We start from the raw sequence: 23,612 nt of genomic DNA, 5'->3' as shown, positions 1-23,612 counted from the left end.
CATTGGGCACCACGTGGGTTAAGTCTATAAACACCCTCAATGCGAGTGGTCATTGTTGAGGAGAAAACAATGACATATTAGGCTTGTGCACACGGGCTTGAAGACGCGCCCCTAGTTGCGCTTGAATTTGTTCATGCGCTTGAATATGTTTTCCACTTATGCGAGTCTAGTGCGACACTAGTGCCCAAATTGGCATCTCCATTTTGGAGGGTGTAGATTTGAGCACTGGAGCTCCATTTTGCTTCCAGCCAATGGCAAGTTGCCATTTGGCTCTGACTTTAGGTGCCAGTGTATTCAATGGTCCTCTAGCCACAAGCTCCTCTGCCCTAGCCAATGACAAAAATCCAAGTGCAAACTTTGCTGCTTTTGTTGCTCTTATTGTAAGGCGTGAGATGGCCAAGTACCAAACTCTGCTACCGCCTACCAAGCTCCACCGCAATCTGACGATTTTCACATTTTAAAAAGTTCACGTAGGCGAGTATCCTTGTCGCACCAGATGTGTTGCGCACCAATGGGGCATGCTTGAGCCCATGTGGAGAGGGCGTGATAGATGGGGCAAGGAGGGATGGGAGACGAGATGATGAAATGTGGAAGGAGAATCGGTGCGGAAAAATTCCTTGAAGCGAGGGCGGGTACACAAGTGTGATGTGAAGAGGATGCTAATAAACAAGGGTGAGGATCAACCCTCCCAAGATGTGAGCCAGCTTGGATGAGGGAGGTAGTATCTATTGTCACCTCACCACCATCACACCTCCTACTACTACTCCTCCCTCTCCTTTACCCTTCTATATGGGAGCAAAAACCCCTTCTGCTCAAGTAGTGCAAAACCTTTGCTTTCCAAACATTTCTTGCTAGTGCCCTTGCAACAACTCTCTCTTCTCTCTGCATTCTTTTGCTTTTTGTTTTTGTGGGTTTTATCCTCTTCACCTCCCCTGCACCCAATTTCTTTTTCACTCTTTATTACCACCTCTGCTCTGTTCTTCCTCTGTCCAGATCTGCCCTTACAATGCACCTTTGGCTTGTTGGGTCCTCCTAATTTGAAGCTTATCAGTCAAGAAAATCAGATCTCCGAGTTGGGTCTTCTCCCTTTTGTCCCAAGAAATCATCTTCTTCTCCAATCTCGTCAAGCTTTTCTTAGATCTCTCCCCTGCAACCAAGCTTGCAGCAGCAGCCATGGTGAGCAATCCGTGCTCCAATCGTTCGACCCTCAGACGGACTTCCATTGGGTTCCTTGGGTTCTTCCTTTGGAGCTGCCTCTTGCAAGGGTCTCACAGCTCCATGCATCAGTACTCCAACGGAAGATTTGACGACAGTGGTAATGCTTACCTCTTCTATGGAGGCAGCGAGGGAATGCACGCTTCCACCTCCGAAGGAAGCTCTCGTGGTGTTGCAAACGGTAGATCTTACATTCGGTAAGAGTGTTTGCTGTTTCGTGTCCCCCTCTTCGATTTTTTGTCGCATCTTGGTCCTGAATTTCCTGTCATCCCGAAGAGATGCTACTGCGCTTTATATGCCGTACTAAATTTGTAATTGCTATGCCCTTCCTTGAGTTGACAGGTTTGATTCCATCAAGTTTCAACGGACAAGTGAGTCTGCTGCTCGGCATTCGGGTTTGGAATCCAGTACAGGTCTAGTTCAGGCGATCATTTTTGAGGCTTCAGACAGAGACAAGATCGGGGGTTCAGCTTACGGTGGGCGGGTCGCCATTTGTTGCACTCCGGATCTAGCCAAGGAAGAGGGTTGTAAACAGGGGGAAGTGATTTTACGACCTTCTGCTGACGATCCAGATTGGCCTAAGGCGCTACCGGTGCAGTTCAAAGGAGCTTCACTTGACGCTACCATGCTTGAAGAGAGTGTTAACATTACTAAAACTGGCATGTACAATCTCTACTTCGTCTTTTGCGACCCGCAGCTGAAAGGTCTGATCATAGATGGGACAACGATTTGGAAAAATCCCTCCGGCTATCTGCCAGGCAGGATGGCACCATTGCTGACATTTTATGGGCTCATGTCTCTGGCATATCTTGTAATTGGCGTGGCATGGATTTCCCAGTACATTCGTTTTTGGAAAGACATTCTGAATTTGCAGAATTACCTCACAGCTATTATCGCTCTGGGAATGTTTGAGGTGACCCTCTGGTATTTCGAATATGCAAACTTCAATGCCACAGCTCGTAGGCCCATGGGTATCACTTTCTGGGCAGTAACGTTTGGGACAGTAAAGAAGACCATGTCCCGATTACTTATCCTTGTGGTATCAATGGGTTATGGTGTGGTTCGTCCAACCCTCGGTGGACTTACTTCTAAAGTCATTCTTCTGGGTGCAACGTATTTTTTGGCGGCTGAAGTTTTGGACGTTTTTGAGAATGTGGGAACAGTCAGTGATCATTCAGGGAAAGCAAGGCTATTTCTTGTTCTGCCAGTCGCAATCCTAGATGCTTTTTTCATACTGTGGATCTTTACATCCTTATCAAAGACCCTCGAGAAACTTCAGGTATCATTCTTTGCAAACTGCAGACTTTTTGAATCGTGATGAAAACAGGGAGAGTCTGTTTGAGGGATCATCAAGAAACTGCATTATCTGGAAACAAAGTGTTGTCCGAAGAATATCAAATGTGAAGTGTCTCACTTGCGTCAATCGCTGGTGACATTTTGAATTAGAGAATGCCTGTTGATCCGAATGTTCTGTTGTACGTAAACGTCTTGGATGGTCTACTTGTTTTGTTTTGGACTTTTTGGGTTTTTGGGCATCTTTCCATCGTGATTTGAACCAAACAATGCCCAAAACTCTTTGCATTCACATCCTTCAAGCTTGAAGGCTCAGTTTCCTAAACTTTGCATTCAAGTCATATTTGGAAATCCCACTTTGCTAACGCCAATTCTAAGATTTCAAGGGGGAAAAATATAATTTTGTTTGGGGGGGGCGATGGGGGGATGACAGTATCTTGAAACTTTGTAATTCAGTCTACGAACATGGAACAAGTGTATGATATTCTTGAAACTATGTATTCAGTCTCTGAACCATGGGACAAGGGCATGATGTATGATGATTGAAATGCAGTCAAATTGAGGACTGTTTTATATTAATAAAAATTATGCTCTCTGATTCAATCAAATCTGGCTTTTTGACCCAGGCAAGGCGGATGGTTGCAAAACTGGAGCTATATCGGAAGTTTACAAATGCCTTGGCGGTGTCTGTCATTGTTTCAGTTGCTTGGATTGGCTATGAGGTGCCCATTTAGCCCTGCTACTCTCTATCGCTCTGTCTTTTCCGCTTCTTGCTGTGTCTGCTTGCAGCATAGCTTCAGAAGGCTCTGTTAATGCCCATAGAAAATTGCCCTGCCTCTGTGTGTGTGTGTGTGTGTGTGTGTGCGTCTTTGTCTCTCTTTCTTGTTGCTTCATCTTCTTGCTGTATAACTTCAATAAAAGAGGGGAAGGAGGAGAGAGAGAGAGAGAGAGGAGGCTTAGGGATTTCTTTCTTTTTCTCTTTCTCGTTGCTTCGTCTGCTTTGCTGTATAACTTCAATAAGAGGGGAGTGGGGAGAGGTAGAAGTGATGTTAGGATTAGTGATCTCGGAAAATGCAATGGTGGGATTATTGCATAATTGTCACTCCAAACATTCAATCACAATTTGTATATGGGATCTGACCGCATGGAAGTCCAAGATTAACCTGCACTAAACGCCCTATATTTAGAACCTTGGTGTTCAGAATTATATGGTTGAACACCCTTCATAACTTCGGCATCCTCATCACTCGCAATGACTTCAAGAAGGCTTCCATGTAACTTGAAAGTAAATTCTATGAATTGTATTGCAACCTGTGAGGCAGAATTACTAGTCTTGGAGGATGAAAGGAACATCATCCTAACAACAACTATACCATGATGCTGTTCCTCCCTACTGCTCTGATAGTCAACCTGATGATGAAGTCTATGCTAATGTGTGTCCGTTAGACTCCATTTACCCTCAGGAGGAAGGTGCTTGGCTTGAATCTGTCATGACAAGAGAAATGATTATTTAGTTAATTAATAGAAATTAGAACCTTATTATTGTTAGGCGCCAATTTGATGGTGTAGTTATATGTTTGTATTTATGATTGATCAAGCGGTGTAAATAGAACCGCCAAAACTATGTAACATTGGCCAACTGATTAGTAATAAAGATGTGCACACACGTGTCCAGGTCCTAGGGGCAATAGGAAAGGGAAAGGGTGCATTAGAGTGCATTGAATGGTAGGTGCATGGGTCATAGGATAAGGGTAGGTGTAAATGGGAAGATGGAACTTGAGTGATCTCAAGGGACATTAATGAAAGGGTATCACCCTTTCATTGTGAATCTCATGTAGCATTCTCTCTACCACATTGCATTCATCCGCGATCTCTCTCCCACCTTGCATGTAGGTCGAAATAGAAACAAGTACTCTCACGAGGGCGCTCTTCCCCATTAGAGGGCCAATTGGCATTCAAATTCTGCATGCATTGCACACATTTGCATTCTCGAAAAGTCTTGTTTTTCACATTTGGTATCAGAGCGGCGACGGTCCACAAGTGGGACGAGAAGAGGCGGGAGAGCACATAATCGCGGCGGAAGCACTAGTGTCGGGAAGGCACGACCTGTGACAGCTGTAAAGGACGGCGGGACAGGTCATGGAAGGTGCGGGGATGCAAGCAGACGGCGAAATCTTGACGGAACGCACAAACTTCCCGGGGTGCGAACATCTCCTCCCCGACCAATTCTGAATTTTCGAGGCAAGTACGTCGGCCAACTCTGGATTCTTGAGGCTCTGAATTAAGGGATTTTTTTGAAAACGGTGAACGGGGTGACCCCCCCGGGTGTGAATGTATCCTTAAAATCCTTAAACCGTGAGGAAAAGGGACCCCCCTGTTCTCCCCAACGGAAAGTCAGATCAGAACAGAATTTTAAGGGGGTGATCCACCCATCAAGTACCCCCTATAACGGTATCTAGAGCTCCAATACGCTGAAAACAAGTAGCCCAAACGGAGCGTACCAGTTTACAGCAGAAATACAAGAAGAAAAGCTTAAAAGAGAAGGAAGAGGAGGTCATTTTAAGTGTCTTCTCAACACAAACGAAGCGCGAGTCGGATAAGTACCACCAACTCTACAACACTTGACTTTTGCTATAAAATAAACCCCTTTTTTGAAATTACGGCAAGTCATTTTCTCTCTTGTATTTCTAAAAGGAAAGAATGGAAGGGGAGGGCAGATATAACAATGAACTTATTCCTTTTCCTCCATTACCCCAAGGAGAGAGAGAAAAAACACCTTCACCCCTATTCATGAATGGGCTAAGTTCGTGGAGCAACTGAAAGCCACTTTCATGCCACCGAGGCATGAAGAGAACCTAACCTTTCGTTGGGAGAAGTTTAGGCAGTTCGATAATGAGAGTTATGCAGATTTTACAGTCAGATTTTGGAATCTCTCTCTAGAGTTACCCGAAAAGAGTGAGGAAGATAGAAGTATTTAGCAGCCTTAAGCCCAAAAGTAAGGTATGAGGTTGAAATGTTTAACCCAAGCTGGCTGAAATAGTCGAGAGGAAATTGAATCCTCGTAAACCCTTCAATAAGGAGGGTGGGTCATCATCTAAGACCAACAATATACCCACTTTTAGGAAACCAAACCGGTTTAAGAATAATAAAGGGAAGGGTAAAGCCCTTGTAAGGAATGTGAACAGCCAATCACGTCCTGGATGGGTGCCATTTCCTTCTATGACGAACAAAGAGAAGAGGAAGTTGATTAAGGAAGGAAAATGTTTTGGGTGTAAGAAAAAGAAGCCAGGACACGTATGGCATAAGTGTCCCGTTCTCTTGGCTAAGATTACCAAGACGAATTTAGTAAAAGGGAAAGCCAAGGCATCCAAGCAGGAGGGTGAGGCTTCTACCTTGTCACCCTCGAAATCTACCGTGACTATTGAGCCAATAGTGAATGCTGTCCATTCAGCCAATACCTTTGGGCCTCATGATCTTTTAAAGGTGTATGGATTCGTGAATGGACAGAGAATAGTGGTTCTCGTAGACGATGGATGTAATTATGACTTAGTGAGTGATAGATTGGTATCTTAAACCAGAACCTATAAAAAACATGTCGCTCTCAGGAGCTTTTAGGGGACACATTGAAGAAGATACATCCATAGTACGGAATATTTCTTTTCGTATACAAAAATATAGAGATCGAAGGGATTTTCTAGTAGCTCCTTTACAAGACGTTGACATGATTCTAGGTAAAGCATGGTGGAATGATTTTAACCCTGCTATCGTGTATACAATTCCATTGATTACTCCTACCCAAGTGAAAAGATTGGTAAAAGGAGGGGTAGATTGTAATCTTGTGTATATACGGGATTCACGAGATCTTTATATCTCAAAAAAAGATCGGAAAAGAAATGAGTTCCTTAGGGCTTATGAGGATCGATTTTCAAGAGATGACTCATTCGAACTGCCTATAGAGAGAGAAGATGAGCATGCCATAGACTTAGAGCCAGGAGCTTCTCTTCCATGTAGAGCCCCATACATGATAAACATGATAGAAATGGAGGAGGTAGAAAAACAAATTGAAGATCTGTTGCAAAAAGGCGTGATTCGACCAAGCAGTTCTCCATTTGCAGCACCTATATTATTGGTCAAGAAGAAGGATGGATCATATCGTATGTGTATAGATTACTGTGCTTTGAATAAACTTACGATTAAGAACCGGTATTCGATTCCAAGAGTGGATGATTTATTGGATATGCTTAAAGGTGCTAAAGTTTTTAGCAAATTGGATTTGAAACTGGTTATCATCAACTTTGTATGAAAGCTGGGGATGAACATAAGACTGCTTTTCGCACTCTCACTGGACATTATGAGTTTTTGGTCATGCCTTTTGGCCTAACTAATGCTCCAGCCACTTTTAGTAGGCTAATGAGAAGGGTTTTGCGACCCTACTTGGGAAAATTTGTCATAGTCTTCTTTGACGACATTTTAGTTTTCAGCTAGAATGAGGAAGAGCATAAGGATCACCTTGCTAAGGTGATGGAGCTCCTAAGGAAGGATCGATTGTTCCTAAATACCAAGAAGAGTGAGTTCTTCAAGACAGAAATAGAGTATTTGGGACACATTGTGTCTGTCGAGGGAATTGGGGTTGACCCTAAAAAGGTCAAGGCCATAATTGAATGGCCAATACCCAAAAATATACATGAGCTGAGATCCTTCCTAAGGATGTGTAGTTATTATTGCAGATTCATTAAGAATTTTGCACGTCTTGCTTCTCCACTAACAGATTTGTTGAAGAAGCATTTCTTGTATGAGTGGGGAGAGGTTCACCAAGTAGCTTTTGAGGAGCTTAAGAGAACATTGGTCACTGCACCAGTGTTAACACTTCTGGACATGGACACAAAGAGTTCTTTGTTGTATGTACGGATGCGAGTGGTACTTCGATTGGGGCAGTGTTGATGCAAGGAGGGCATCCCATTGCTTATGAGAGTAGAAAACTTCAAGGGGCTGAATTGAAATATATCACGTATGAGAAGGAGTTATTGGCAGTCATTCATGCTTTAAAGTTATGGAAGCATTATTTATATGGTTCTGCTTTCAAGATTAAGACTGACCATCAAAGTATCAAGCACTTGTTTTCTTAACCCATTGTTTCTTCAAGACAAATCAAATGGGTTGAATATATTCAATCCTTTGGGCAACCAAATATTGAATATCAGCCAGGAAAGGAGAATTTAGTAGCTGATGCTTTGAGTAGACGGCCCCAAGTTAATCACATTTCTGTGATTAAGGAGAAATCATTAGGAGCAATGGTTGAAGCTTATCCTTTAGATGAGGACTTCGCTGACATTTATGGGAAGATTCAACGTAATGAGGTCGGAGGTTTAGAGGCTTATTCCATTGCGGATGGATACTTATTTTTGGGACGTGCCATATGTGTATCCAAAACATTTCGGTATCTAGTCATGAGTGAGTTACATGCGAGTCCATATTCTGGACATAGAGGCATTAGAGGGACCATTGACAATATTGAGAGATACTTCCATTGGCCTAAACTTCGCAAAGAAGTTTCGACCTTTGTTCAACAATGTGACGTATGTCAGCGCATTAAATCTGACACAAGTAAGACTGCTGGTCTTTTGCAGCCTTTGCCTATTCCCTCGGAAAGGTGGGAACACATTACAATGGATTTTGTGTCAGGTTTCCCCAAGGTTGGTCAGTTTGAGCAGATTTTCACTGTTATAGATAGGCTGAGTAAACAAGCTCATTTTATTCCCTGTAAAAAGGAGTTGTTTGCTCCTGAAACAGCAAAGTTATTCATTAGGGAAATCTTTAGGTTACATGGGTTACCAAAATCTATTGTATCCGATAATGATGGCCGTTTCATTAGCAACTTTTGGACAGCCCTATTAGAGAATCTCAGAACCAAACTGAATTTACTACAGCCTTCCATCCTCAAGGAGATGGACAAAGTGAGAATGCCAATCAAACCATAATTACTTTACTTCGAGCTTATGTCCATGACCTACCTAGAAGGTGGCCAGAGTTCTTACCCATGTTAGAGTTTGCTTATAATAACACTGTACATACTTCCACCAAGAAAGCCCCATTTGAAATCATCTATGGGCAATGTTTACCCACTCCAATAACACACTTGGGGGAGCGAATCTTTGTTGCTGACCAGTTTGCTGAGGATATGTCACAGGTGATTGAGCAAGTAAAAGAACATATTAAGAAGGCCCAAGTTCAACAATCCAAGGCAGCCAATAAAAAAAGAAAAGAAGTTTATTACAAGAGGATGATTGGGTTTTACTGAAGATTGATAAATGAAGAATCAAGTCAGTGAGAGGAAGTACCAAACATGTCAAGTTAGCACCGAAGTTTTATGGTCCATTTCAGATTTCAGCAGCTTTATATCCAGAAGAAGGATCCAGAGCGTATGAGCTGAAATTACCAGCCCACTGGCATATGAAGAATATCTTTCATATGAGCAATCTGAAGAGATACCATGGTGATACTTATGCGTTTTTGGATACTCAGCATCAAGAAGAACCTGAACTTGAAGATGGGACTGAAGTTCTTACTCTGGAACAGATCGTGTACCATAAAGAGAAGAGTACTCGTGGAAAGAAGAGATATATGTATTTAGTGAAGTTTAAAAACCAGCCAGCTAGTGATGCACAATGGATGGAAGAAGAGTTCTTTAGAGATTTTCCACAGATACTCGCAGATTATAAAGAGGCCATGCAATTGCACAAGTAACAAGAGAAAGTGCACGTAAGAGGAAGAGACAAGTAATAATCTAGAAGAGGACTTCTGCTCATTCAAGCAGGAGGGAGTGTCATGACAAGAGAAATGATTATTTAGTTAATTAATAGTCATTAGAACCTTATTATTGTTAGGCGCCAATTTGATGGTGTGGTTATATGTTTGTATTTATGATCAATCAAGCGGTGTAAATAGTACCGCCAAAACTATGTAACATTGGCCAATGATTAGTAATAAAGATGTGCACACACGTGTCTAGGTCCTAGGGGCAATAGGAAAGGGAAAGGGTGCATTAGAGTGCATTGAATGGTAGGTGCATGGGTCATAGGATAAGGGTAGGTGTAAATGGGAAGATGGAACTTGAGTGATCTCAAGGGACATTAATGAAAGGGTATCACCCTTTCATTGTGAATCTCACATAGCATTCTCTCTACCACATTGCATTCATCCGCCATCTCTCTCCCACCTTGCATGTAGGTCGAAATAGAAACAAGTACTCTCATGGGCGCTCTTCCTCATTGGAGGGCCAATTGGCATTCAAATTCTGCATGCATTGCACACATTTGCATTGTGACATGAAGTTGGGGGTAATAAACTTCACGCACCTCTTCACTTCCTGCAGCATTCGAACTGACTGCCAAAGATACTTATCATTGAGAATGAGACATTAGAAAGAAGCTTTTATGCCAAGATACCATACCATACTTTCCTCCCTTAGATGAGAATGAAGATGGTAACATCCCAAGTGATGTTGTAGTCAAGCATAGGGAGAAGGAAAGGATCAGCAGAGGCCATAATCTCAGCGAGCCGGTCTGCACCAAAGAGAAGAGCGATACGTTGTTGAAAGAAGATCTTGCGGCTCAACATGACATGAACTGATATATATCGAGGAGTTTGAAGGGGCTGATTAGGTCGGATGGGTAGATTCCGAGGAAACATTGCACCTCCTTCATAGACACCTTTATACTTAGCTCAAAACACTCTACAAACTGTCATTAGACACAGAGGCCTATAACTTTCAGTAGAGACATGATATCAAAGATTCAAGTACACAAAGAGATGCGCCCTGAGATGGGCTTCGTGCTGATATAAGTTTCATTGAAAACAGACAGACGATTGAAGAGATATGGACAGTTTACTGGAAGGGGGTAAAAACTATCATGAAAACAGACTATCAAACACAGAGACTCATAACTTTTTGCAGCAGCATCTGATTCAAGATCTGATTATATAGGAACATGCGCCTTGAAGAGAGCTTCGCGTTGATATAAATTTCATTACAATCGGACTATCGAGCAGAAAGTTATGAGCAAAACACTAACAGGGGGTCAAACTGTCATGAAACTAACTTCCACCCAGGCTAATTTTGCCTGAGCAGGATGCTCCCTCAAGACTCCACCTTCATCAACGATCCACCCCTCATAGATTTCGCTTAGAAGAGGGGAAGAAGTTTGCATAGTGGCTCGGGAAACAAATGGACCATGTGTGCACAGTGAGCAGCCGAATAGAAAGAACTTTTAAGGCTTTGAAAGAAAGAAAAGGGAAGAGACACTCAAGAGAGAGAGAACCTGAAGTGACCGTCATTACAAATTTTGTGAGAATCCACCTCAACACTACAAACACAAGGGAGAAGAAGAGGTTTCATACATACAAGAGGGAGCGGAAGCTCCAAGACTACTCATAGAGAGAATAAACTAGAGAGAGAAGGACTCAAGAGTCTACATAAGAGAATATCTACAAGAGGAAGAGAAGGCTCATGGAAGAGGCTTGGGGAGACTAGAACTACAGCAACATAAGGCCTAATGGTGGAAGAGACTCTGATGAACAAGGGAGAGGAGGGCTCCTTTTATAGAGATTTTGTTACCCTCCTTCACCCATTTACAATTGCTGCCTGTAGATTCCTTCTCCCATCAATCACATAAGCACGTATGTCACCATCCATGTCCTTTTTGGCTACTCTTGCCATGTGTCCCATCAAAAGATGCTCAAGACTCTTAAAATATTGAGAAAGTCAAAAGTCTCCCCACATGGAGCCCATAGGGACCCTCTCTTTTCCACATGTCCACATCCTCCTTATTCCACATAGAAGTTCTAGAAGGATTCCTCTTGACTTCACACTCCTCCACATGCCTTCCACACGCTTGGCATGTGGCCTCTCTTATATTATTGGAACACATGGACATGAGCCCACCTCTTACGCTTGGCATGTGGCCTCTCTTATATTATTGGATCACATGGACATGAGCCCACCTCTTTATATGACTCACTCTTCCTATTTTCTAAAAACTCATAATATCCCATACACAAATAACTCTCACCCCATACCAAGGTATTTATAATTCATACCTATGGTATTTACAATGAGCCATTCCACTCATCCTCTCAATCCCATACAATATCATAGAAAATAGAAATAAGTGAGAGCCGCTAGGCTATCACTTGATACTCAAACCCTTATCAAACATAGAGAAAAACAATATCAATGCCAAGTTAAAAATATCAATTTTTGGCGTCACATCTTTCCCCCCCCAGCAGATCCTCTCTAGTACAGAGAGGGTCTGCTGGCCCTCAAGGTGGTCGAGCATAGAAGAATTTAAGACGATACTCATTGGTGCATCTGGGTATCACCATGCCATCAACATCCTGAAGCTGATAGGTTCTATTCGTGACATTCATATACATCCTTATGGAGGCGTGGCCAAAAGTAACCAATCTCTGCATCTGTTGGTGGTGTATCCCTTTCATCTTTAATGTTCTCCTTACATTTCTTTTCTTCTCCTAGATCCTCCCGCCCTGTGAGCAACTCTGCCATAGTGGACCTAGTGGTATTTTCAGTGACAAAAGAGAAAGAGAACTCTTGAAGCTTTGACAACCATTTTGCAAATCTCCCTCCAGGATTAGGCTTGCGAACTAGATATGCTAATACAGACTGAGAGGTAAGGAAAAAAAATGGTCGAGGTAATAAATAGGAGCGAAACTTTCTGACGGAAAACACCAAAGAGAGAGCTTGCTGCTCCATTTCTTCATACCTTGTTTCCACATCTGTAAGCTGTCGGCTGGCATAATAGATGGGTTGCATTCTACCTGCCTCTCCTTTTTGTAGCAATACAGCACCAACTGAATGCAAAGATACACTTGGATTTACATAAAAGTCTTGAGACCAATCAGGGGGCTTCAATATTGGGCCCTTACTCATGGCCTCCTTAAGTAGCTGGAAAGAATCTTGTTGCTCCACACCCCATTGGAAAGAAACTCCTTTTCTTGTCAACAAGTTCATGGGATGCACTATCTCTGTGAAATCATCAGAAAAGCATTGATAATACTTGCTCTTTCCTAGAATTCTGCGAACACCAGTGACACTCTCAGGACTTGGCAATGCCATGATTGCTTGAACCTTGTCAGGATCCATTTGCAAGCCTTCTTGAGACACAATATGCCCCAACAAGACTACTTTTGTTTGAGCCAAATGACACTTGCTAGGATTTAGATACCCTTTTGCTTCATCAATCCTAGCTAAGGCCATCTTTAACTTTTCTATGTGATCTATGCGCCGAGAATAAATGCAAAAATCATCCAAAAACACGCGTATGAACTTTCCCAAGTAAGGCTTTTGGACTTGACTGATGAACCTTTGAAAAGTAGCTGGTGCATTGGTCAACCCAAAAGGCATCACTCTGTAAGCAAAAACTCCCCAAGGTGTGACGAATGATGTTTTCTTTTGATCTTCCTCCCGAATACGAATTTGAAAGTATCCAGAATACCCATCACATTCAGAATACATCTCATGCCCTGCTACTTGGTCTAGTATTTCATCTTGGAATGGCAAAGGAAAATGATCCCTCTTAGTGCATGCATTCAAAGGACGAAAGTCCACACAGACTCGCCACTTATTTCCTTTCTTTGGTGTGACAACTACAGGAGATATCCATTCTGAATCATCAACACGAAAGATGAATCCTGCCTCAAGTAGTTGTGTTACCTCTTTCTTTAGTGCCTCAGCTTGGATCACCCCCAATCGCCTTAAGCGTTGCACAACTGGCTTGCTTTCTGGCTTCAACTCAATCTTGTGCTCCACAAGAGAGACTGGTCGAACCTGTGAATAGCTTGTTGCAAAGAGACATGGAAAATCATCTAGCATATCCAAGTACTGGAGCTTCTCACTACCTGATAGAGAATCACCAAGAAGCTCTTCATTGCGTTGGCGTCGTTTAGTGTGCTCCACATCCTCCACATGAAGTGTCTCTACAGGATCTTCTTGCACCACCACCTTGTTCCTTCCTGACTCATCTCGATCAGCACCAAGACAAAGACCAAAGGCCACTCCTTCCACCTCACCCTCTGAGTTGGACTCCTCGGAGCTACACCCTGTCTCTTCTTCTTCATCGGTTAAGTCAGAGCTTGAACTCTCTGATGTTGAAGACTCCTCCTTGACAACTTCCTTTTTGCGGCTTCTGATGTTGTAGCGCACCTTCTTATCATTTCCCTGCAAAATCAATTCTCCAGTATCCCACTTTTGAACAGCCTTCACCTTGCGTAGCCAAGGCCTTCCCAAAATCAATGGATAGGCACGTGCATCTGGCTTGGTAGGGATCACCTAAAAAGTAGTCGGCACAGAAATTCCACATACATCCACTTCTAGATTCTTCACAACTCCCAAGGTCTTAACCCTAGTGTTGTCAGCCAATTTGATGCGATAAGGAGAGGTAGTACTAGAGTATTTTAAATCAGCATCAATCATGGTCTTCTTACTCATGACATTAATCGATGCATTTCCATCAATGTACACATTAGAAATCACTTGACCATCAATGATCACATCAACCATAGGTACATCATCACCAACATCTATATCTAGCTTTTGAACAACAGGAATGGCACTTTTCTTCTTTTTCTTCTTTGACACTCTTGTGCTTGCTAGTTTTCCCCATTGCTTCCGTAGTTTTGGAGACAAAGCAAGTAATTGACCAAAGGTGATATGAGCTTGCTTTTCTTTAAGGTCGGACAACAAGTCATAGCTTCCAATTCCTTGTCCTAAAGGAAAGTCTGACTGGCTAATTCTCCTTCTAGATGCCTTCTTTTTCTTACGACGGTGTTCCTCTTCCTGATGTTTCTCATCTACTTCTTCCTTGCTTTCTTCTTCTTCTTTTGGTTTACCACGCTCCCGTTTAGCCATCATTACCTCTCTTTCCTCATCCCCTGAAGAAGCTTCTAACAAGGATACTTGTTTTTCTTCTTTCTTTCTCAATCTAGGACACTCGGGGCGATAGTGACCTTTTTCATTACATTCATAGCAAGTGACCCCACTCCTATCTCGAGGCCTATCTTCACTCTTTGGTGCTCTAGGTTGTCGTGCATTAAGCAAATGCAATTTCAAATCAGCAAACTCTGCCATCAATTGGGAGATATTATGATCTAACTCAGAGGACTTTGGTACCTGAGGAGTGACCATTACTTCCACCTTAGAAGTTGAAGTTGTTGAAGACACAAAAGAGGATTCGATCTTTAGAGAAGCTTCTTTCTTGGTGGCAATGCGAAGCGCCTCCACGTATGTTGTTGGATCTTTACTCATTACCTTTGAACGAAGACGAGGCTCCAAAGCCATAACAAATTTGCTCATCTTTAAGTGCTCCATCCCTGAGAGACTTTGAGGGGTCGATGATGCCAGATGCCACAGCTCGCAAAGCTGCCCTTTCATACTTTGTCCATAAAGTTTCATATCGGATTGCCAATGCAGAGACCTTGACAGAACCGGTCCAACTGCAACATCAAAGCATTTGGCGACTCCACTGCCCCAAATCTCTGCTTCATTGCTGCCACCACTTGGTCCCAGTCCTCCTTGGTAGAGTCCGGTAAGGTCTCATGCCAACTCAAGGCTACACCTTCAAGAAAATCAGGCAAAATCTCCGCCCGATCCTTCATGGACCATCCAGAAAGCCGGCATCCTCGAACAAAATCCCGAAGATAAGACTCCGGGTCTTCCCCTTGGGTCCCTCGAAACACTGGAATCTTCACCATGATGAAACACAAAAAGGAAACACCAAGATCTAAATAATATCCCAAACAAGATCCGAACAAGATCCCACAGAGCCTTAGTATACCAAGACCAACTTATTATGCATAACCACTTGTTGAAAACCCTCCATAATGTGATCCTCAACAAAATCTTAAAAAATAAGTGACCAACCAGCACCATGAAAACATTGTGTATACATGCATTCTAGAATAACCCTTCTCACAATAGGAAGTGCACATAAAAGCTTCAAGATATTGTAATCTTTATCATTTGCATAGCAAAAGAAGTTGAAAGCATTGAGAATCACCACTCCATTGTTATAGTCAAAAACCACCCAAAGACTCAACTCTTCTTCACACCAAGCTGCCAGTGCATGGAACAATCCTCAATCTATCATTGTGCCTGCTGCCGGCGTTGTCAATTCACCAACATATTCAACAATGCAAACATAAAGGATATGATCATGGTGACTGTGCGAATAGCTTGAGCATCACCTTCACAATCTTCAAGTTCTCTTAAACGGGTTGCAATCTCTTCTAACGGAGTTCTTCCAGGCATCTTCTTTATCTCATACAAACACATGCCTCTTCTAGGCATAACATGCAATCAAGTACACCCGAGACCGTTTAGTAAGGTGGGATGAATCCAATACCAAACGTACCCGGCGTCTCCACCAAAAGATGTGACATGAAGTTGGGGGTAATAAACTTCACGCACCTCTTCACTTCCTGCAGCATTCGAACTGACTGCCAAAGATACTTATCATTGAGAATGAGACATTAGAAAGAAGCTTTTATGCCAAGATACCATACCATACTTTCCTCCCTTAGATGAGAATGAAGATGGTAACATCCCAAGTGATGTTGTAGTCAAGCATAGGGAGAAGGAAAGGATCAGCAGAGGCCATAATCTCAGCGAGCCGGTCTGCACCAAAGAGAAGAGCGATACGTTGTTGAAAGAAGATCTTGCGGCTCAACATGACATGAACTGATATATATCGAGGAGTTTGAAGGGGCTGATTAGGTCGGATGGGTAGATTCCGAGGAAACATTGCACCTCCTTCATAGACACCTTTATACTTAGCTCAAAACACTCTACAAACTGTCATTAGACACAGAGGCCTATAACTTTCAGTAGAGACATGATATCAAAGATTCAAGTACACAAAGAGATGCGCCCTGAGATGGGCTTCGTGCTGATATAAGTTTCATTGAAAACAGACAGACGGTTGAAGAGATATGGACAGTTTACTGGAAGGGGGTAAAAACTGTCATGAAAACAGACTATCAAACACAGAGACTCATAACTTTTTGCAGCAGCATCTGATTCAAGATCTGATTATATAGGAACATGCGCCTTGAAGAGAGCTTCGCGTTGATATAAATTTCATTACAATCGGACTATCGAGCAGAAAGTTATGAGCAAAACACTAACAGGGGGTCAAACTGTCATGAAACTAACTTCCACCCAGGCTAATTTCGCCCGAGCAGGATGCTCCCTCAAGACTCCACCTTCATCAACGATCCACCCTTCATAGATTTCGCCTAGAAGAGGGGAAGAAGTTTGCATAGTGGCTCGGGAAACAAATGGACCATGTGTGCACAGTGAGCAGCCGAATAGAAAGAACTTTTAAGGCTTTGAAAGAAAGAAAAGGGAAGAGACACTCAAGAGAGAGAGAACCTGAAGTGACCGTCATTACAAATAGAGTGAGAATCCACCTTAACACTACAAACACAAGGGAGAAGAAGAGGTTTCATACATACAAGAGGGAGCGGAAGCTCCAAGACTACTCATAGAGAGAGAATAAACTAGAGAGAGAAGGACTCAAGAGTCTACATAAGAGAAGGCTCATGGAAGAGGCTTGGGGAGACTAGAACTACAGCAACATAAGGCCTAATGGTGGAAGAGACTCTGATGAACAAGGGAGAGGAGGGCTCCTTTTATAGAGATTTTGTTACCCTCCTTCACCCATTTACAATTGCTGCCTGTAGATTTATGCATAAGAGGAAAAAAGAGAAAGCATATGCTTATGCTTGTGCATGAGTAAGCATGAGCATAGGCAAAGGCATAAAATATTGAGAAAGTCAAGAGTTTCCCCACATGGAGCCCATAGGGACCCTCTCTTTTCCACATGTCTACATCCTCCTTATTCCACATAGGAGTTCTAGAAGGATTCCTCTTGACTTCACACTCCTCCACATGCCTTCCACACACTTGGCATGTGGCCTCTCTTATATTATTGGAACACATGGACATGAGCCCACCTCTTTATATGACTCACTCTTCCTATTTTCTAAAAACTTATAATATCCCATACACAAATAACTCTCACCCCATACCAAGGTATTTATAATTCATACCTATGGTATTTACAATGAGCCATTCCACTCATCCTCTCAATCCCATACAATATCATAGAAAATAGAAATAAGTGAGAGCCGCTAGGCTATCACTTGATACTCAAACCCTTATCAAACATAGAGAAAAACAATATCAATGCCAAGTTAAAAATATCAATTTTTGGCGTCACAGCATTTTCACAGAATCCTTATTTTGCTGGCATGGAATACAGCTCTTGACATAATGTATGCAATCCTTAACCTTTTACAGGTCTTTGAGTCCAATATACGTACCAGAGGTGATGACTGTAAATCTAATACCAACTGTTTGAAGACTGAAGAAGGTGCTTATGTTCTCTAGCAAGAATCTGGATATTCTAAGCTGGAAGAATTTCTAATAGTTTGGAAGACCCCTTGGTCACCCATAGTCTCAGTTGGACCCAAAATCTGCAAAAGTTGAAAAGTGCAGTACACCCACAAGAGCACATCTTAGATAGGTCATCAACCACAATTTTCTGAACTAAACTGAACAACTAGGCCTCTACCAAGGTGTAAACCAAGAGTAAAGGGCAGCAGCTAGAACAGAGAGCAAGCCGCTTACCTTTCACCATTGCCAAAAAGGAGCTCTTTTGAAGAGATCCCAGCCAACAGCAGAGAGAGAGAGAGAGAGAGAGAGAGAGAATCCATGTTAGGATAAGTGATCTCAGAGAGAGAAAGAGAGAATCCATGTGAGGATAAGTGATCTCAGAAATATGCAATGAACAGAATGTTATTTCCAAGATGGTGGTACAACGAGCTCCTTGGGCAATTGTTAGGTGCAAACCGGGACAAGAAAACATCTATAGCTATGGGATGATTGCATAAGTGCCGTGTGGAATCCTAACGTTCGACTGGAACTAGTATATGGGGTAAAGCCACAAGGACGTCCCACGTTAAGCTACAGTAAAAGCCCTATATCTACTAGCTGTAGTGTTCATGGTTACATGGTTGAACACCCTAGAGCTATCTACAAAGAAGCCAACTAGCTATATAGAAAGATTACGGTTGTTTCATTCAGAAGGTTGTGAATCCCGATAGAAATTTTTTATTTGAATGAAACCCTTGCTGCTAGCTTGTTTCACAACCAGCTATGAGGCTCTTCTAGCTTGATGCACCCAGCAGCAAACCCCCCCCCCCCCCCTTCCGGTCTTTTTTAAAAAAGGAGGCCATTTGGTCTCATTTTGCTTATCACACTGAAGCCTCTTCAATGCACACAGAAAGAGAGAGGAAGTTAGAGAATCTCAACATGTACTACTAGCTCAAAACAATGGCTCTGATATCATGTTAGAGAAATCACACAATTTGAAATGTATTGTGTATGGTGTAAGCAACTGGAGCATCTCAAGACCAAAGGGAACATTGTGATCCAATTTCAGAGAATGTGTGCACAACTCAGCACAAAATCTGGAGTAAATAGAGAGATGCGTCACCATGCAGCAGTGTGCTGCCCTGGATGCTCTGTGGTGAGTACAAGCTCTGCTCCTAACTCTGGCCTTGGCACGCCTTAGGTTGCTTGCTCCTCAGTAAGCTCCGATGACCTTCTGTATGTGCAAGCTCTTCATGCTGTTGCTCCAACATGTTTGTGCTCTCGTGCTGTAGGTTTACACCCGGTGGTACCCAAAATGGACGAGGGCTGCTGCACAAGTGAACTACAGTGGATGCCCCCAAGGGGTACAAGGCCCTTCTGGATCAACCAGCTGTGGCCTATCAGCCTCCCTATTTCCAGCCTGATCCCTATTGTCAACCTGCTTGCTGCTGACCTTATGCTGACTAGCCTCTGTGGGTCCTGTCCAGCTGCCGACCTGCTGCTGCAGCCGACCTGGGCCAGGCCTTTTTGCTGTTGCTTGTGCTGGCCTTTGCTGAGCCCTTTGGCCTTATGTATGGGCCCATGGCTGGCTTGTTGCCAGCCTCACAGCCAGCCCTAAATGTGAGCTGACAGTCAGCTAATAATGCTGACAAGGGTGGCCCATGGCTTCCCTAAATTTAATCCAAGAAGGATCTGGTTGCTGCTGCCCATGCAGCAGCCTCTGTGGATGCTTCTTTTCTCCCATATCTGCCTATGTGGCATCCTCTCATCCTATGCAGGATTCTCTTCTCATATTGGGGTTATAGGTGGGGCATTGGATCATCTATATCAACAGAGGGAAAGGACATCTAGGCAGCCTTATCTTTGTTGTATCCATCTTCTTGGCTGAGGTTTAGTCCAGCACCTCGGCCATCTAAATTTGAAATAAACAAATAAAAAATGATCAAAAAATAATGAGAGTTGTTTCCTTGTATTTGTGTTGGTGTAAATTCTGATTTTTAGCGGGGGAACCAAATGCTATAAGAAGCATCCCCTCAAACACATCATTTGAAGAGGCCGGAATCTGAAATTCAGCATTTGTATGTGCAGAATTTTCAGAGAATATATCTCTACTGACAAAAATCTTGCGTGTAGCAGGATTGTAGAGACGATAGCCTTTGCTTTGTGAACTATATCCCACAAAAATGCATTTTAGTGCCTTATCTGACAACTTGTGTCTGAACTCCACAGGCACGTGGGCATATGCAACACAACCAAAAACTCTGAAGTGGTCCACTGAAGGCTTTCTCCCATGCCATGCCTCATAGGGAGTGATTGTCTTCAAAGCCTTTGTAGGAGCCCGATTTAAAATATAGTTTGCACACATGAGGCCTTTCAGCCAAAACCTGTGAGGCAACTTCTTACTTGTGAGCATGCATCTATCCATTTCCATGGTGGTGCGATGCTTCTGCTCAGCTTTGCCATTCTGTTGAGGTGTAAGTCTCACTGTAAGCTGATGCACAATACCTTTTTCTTTCAGAAATGTCTCAAATTCATGAGACATGTACTTCCCCCCTCGATCTGTGCGAAGTGTCTGCACCTTGAGTCTTGTCTCATTTTCAACCATAGCCACAAAGTGTTCGAAATGCATAAACACTTCTGATTTTGCCTTGAGACCATAAACCCAAGTGTAGTTGGCAAAGTCATCTATGAATGTAACAAAATAGAGATAACCCCCAAAAGTAGTTGTCCTCATGGGACCACAGACATCACTGTGAATAAGCTGCAATTTTCTTGTAGCTTTCACTGCACCATCCTTCTTGAAGGGAAGCCTATGCATTTTGCCAAGAATGCAACCTTCACATGTATGAGGAGGAGGGGACTCCAAAGGAGGTAATGCATCAACCATATTATGCCTCTGAAGTGTCATTAAGTTGCCATAGCTCATGTGCCCATACCTGGCATGCCACAACTCCGCATTGTGCATTGCAGCAGTGGGAGTGCTAACTGATAATGCAAGTTGGGATCTTTTTTCATATAAATCAAGCTGAAAAAGACCCCGATACAAAGTGCCAGACAATCTCAAAGCATATTCATTTTCTTTGTCTCTGATTGCACACTTGTCATCATCAAAAACAACCTGAAATCCTCCTTGATTGAGTGAGGACACTGAAAGTAAATTTTTCTTTATACCTGGCACATAGAGTACATCTGAAATTTTGAAATCTTTGCCATCAGTGGATGTGAGAATAATATCTCCAACTCCACATGCTGAATGAGAAGAATTATTTGCACATGTGACTTTCTTCTCGGTGGGTGAAGAATGCAAAGTTACAAACAGATTTTTCTTGGAAGTGATGTGCTTTGAAGCACCACTATCAAAATACCAAGTATGTAGTGTCTCATCAACACGAAAGAGCATTCATCCTTTGAAGGATCGTAACTGCAAGTCAAAAAAGCATATGGGTCATCATCATTAGTGGCTGTAGTATCTGAACTACCCACTGAAAAATCTGAAGTGCAAGTCAAAAAGGCATAGTGCTCTTCAACCAAGTTGGCTGCAACATATCCTCCATCATGGCAATGTGGACCTGATGCATCTGATACAGCCATATCGGAATCCCTTTTCTTTTCTTTGCCTATGCGCTTCTTGCACTCTCCAATATAATGACCTGGCTTTCTGCTGTAATGACAGATGCCCTTCTTTTTGTGCTTGTTTGTATCACCCTGTGCCTTATAAGAAGGCTGTCCAGAATCAGCTTTATGCTGATGTGTGGGCTGATGGGCATGTGGCTTATGCTGCCCTTTACCCTTGGGCTTGAACTTAGAGAGCATAGCATGCTCGCCAGCCCGGGTTGCCATGTTTTTGCGTGTTTGTTCCTCCTGCAACAGAAGTCCTACCAACTCATGAAAGGAGAAAGGATTGCTGCCCCCCCTCAATGACAAATTCAGCGAGGTGTGGAAACCAAGACAGGACTCAGGAAGAGAGTTCAGAGTGGTGGAGATCATCTCCAAATCCGGAATGACTTCATCAATGTTCAGCAATTGTTCCCTGAGATCCTTCGTGAGGTGAGAATTCATGGAATCTCCCTCCTCCATATGTGTATGGGAAAGTTCTCACTTCAGAAAGGAAACTCTGGCATCGTTTCTTGCTGCAAACATACTCTCCAGTATTACCCAAGCTGCCATAGATGTCTTGCATGACCGAATATGAGGTATAATGAACCTCTTGACAGAAAGAGAAATTACTGAAAGAGCTTGTGCATCTCTAGAGTCCCATCTTTTTTGCTCTGCTGTGGGAGCTCCTGGAGTGGCTGCTCCAATTACCTGTGCTGTATTTGTACCTCTATCCCTGCCTCCAAGTGGAGTGACAGGTATAGGCGTTGTATCTGGTCTTTCTTCATCTCCATTGACATAATCCCAAAGATTTCTGCCAACTAAGATATTGCGAACCATGAAACTCCACAAGGAGTAGTTGGTGCCATCCAACTTACCCTGCTGTGTGAGAACCCTGAACACCTCATTTGAGTTGTTATGTGCCATTTTTGCCAGATAAACTCAGAAATACAGCAAACTGAACAAGTAGAATCCCTTCCTGGGATGTAAGTTGCACAAGTAAATTCTGCAAAGAAGAATATGCCCACAGTGACAAATACTATCACAGCTTGTCAAAGGCTCAAAATGCACGACAATGCTCTACTCAATGCCCAAAAATCTGCAAATAGAATCTGCAAAAGGTGGCAAAAGTGTGCAATTTGACTCGTACTGAGTCCAAAACTGTCTGCAAACTTCCAAAATGCTCTTTTACCTGCAAAATTGCAACCCAAATGCAAAAGCCCAAATTTCTTGTGGGAAATTGCATACAAAAGAGGGCAAATGGTCTAAAAGCCCCAAATGTTGCACAAATTGCACTCTGCCTGCAAAAGCCCCAAATTTCACTGCAAAATTGCAGTGTGATTGCAAAAGCCCCAAATTTTTGCAATTCTCTACAACAAATGCAAAGTCTGTCCACAAATACAGAATGCCCCAAATTCTTGCAAGATCTTAGCTAAACAATGGCTCTCTGCGCAAATGCGTATTAGAAAACACCTTCCAGAGTCCACCTGCAAAGAAAAAATCTGCAGAAAGTACGGGCTCCTCAGATTGTACGGAACTGTCAGTACGAAATCCGTACAATGTACGGACTGTGTACAACGACTTGTATGGACGAAATGTACGGCTGTTGGCGCTGTTGTATGGATGACCAACTGTACGGAGTACGGACGACAGTTGTACGGAAGATACGAAATCTGTACGCGCTGATAGAGGTACGGACGACTTGCAGTTGCCACACGTGCGGCGCAGTTGTACGAAATCTGTACGTCGCGCAGTTGTACAGTGAAGTATGGACGTGCGGTGAAGGTACATCTAATGTACGGGCTGGCGCAGATGTACGGAATGCTGGCGGGCTAGTCGTTTGTACATATACCGTGCGGAATGTACGGAAGCAGACGCAGCTGTACGGACATCGAGAGCTCGTGTGCTTGTACGGCTGTACGGGCCTAACGGTGTTGTACGACACCTCGAAAGCTGAAGCATGAGCTGCTGTACGGAATCAGTCCATATAGATTGTACGGATGGAAGCTGCAAGCAGGTACGGACGGGCATGGAGCTTTGAGCAGGGAGAGCTTGCGGGCAA

The 23,612-nt window shown here is 43.1% G+C and overlaps 1 protein-coding gene across 1 annotated transcript in view; it reads left to right on the top strand.

Moving 5' to 3' along the window:
* Positions 1 to 732: 732 nt before the first annotated feature.
* LOC147893732 (uncharacterized) overlaps positions 733 to 23,612 on the top strand; it is a 35,004-nt gene continuing 12,124 nt past the window's right edge. The window contains exons 1-3 of the mRNA XM_087385661.1: positions 733 to 1,412; positions 1,558 to 2,494; positions 3,135 to 3,230. Coding sequence (XP_087241787.1) covers positions 1,174 to 1,412; positions 1,558 to 2,494; positions 3,135 to 3,230 — 1,272 coding nt within the window. The 5' untranslated portion in view covers positions 733 to 1,173. The remainder of the gene's footprint in view (positions 1,413 to 1,557; positions 2,495 to 3,134; positions 3,231 to 23,612) is intronic.

The sequence above is a fragment of the Dipteris shenzhenensis genome, chromosome 15 (genome assembly GCF_047967505.1).
Source record: "Dipteris shenzhenensis isolate YYH24624 ecotype China chromosome 15, Dip_SZ_1.0, whole genome shotgun sequence".
NCBI lineage: Eukaryota > Viridiplantae > Streptophyta > Polypodiopsida > Gleicheniales > Dipteridaceae > Dipteris > Dipteris shenzhenensis.
Note: the sequence above shows the minus strand (reverse complement) of the source record. Positions and strands in the feature narration are given on the sequence as shown.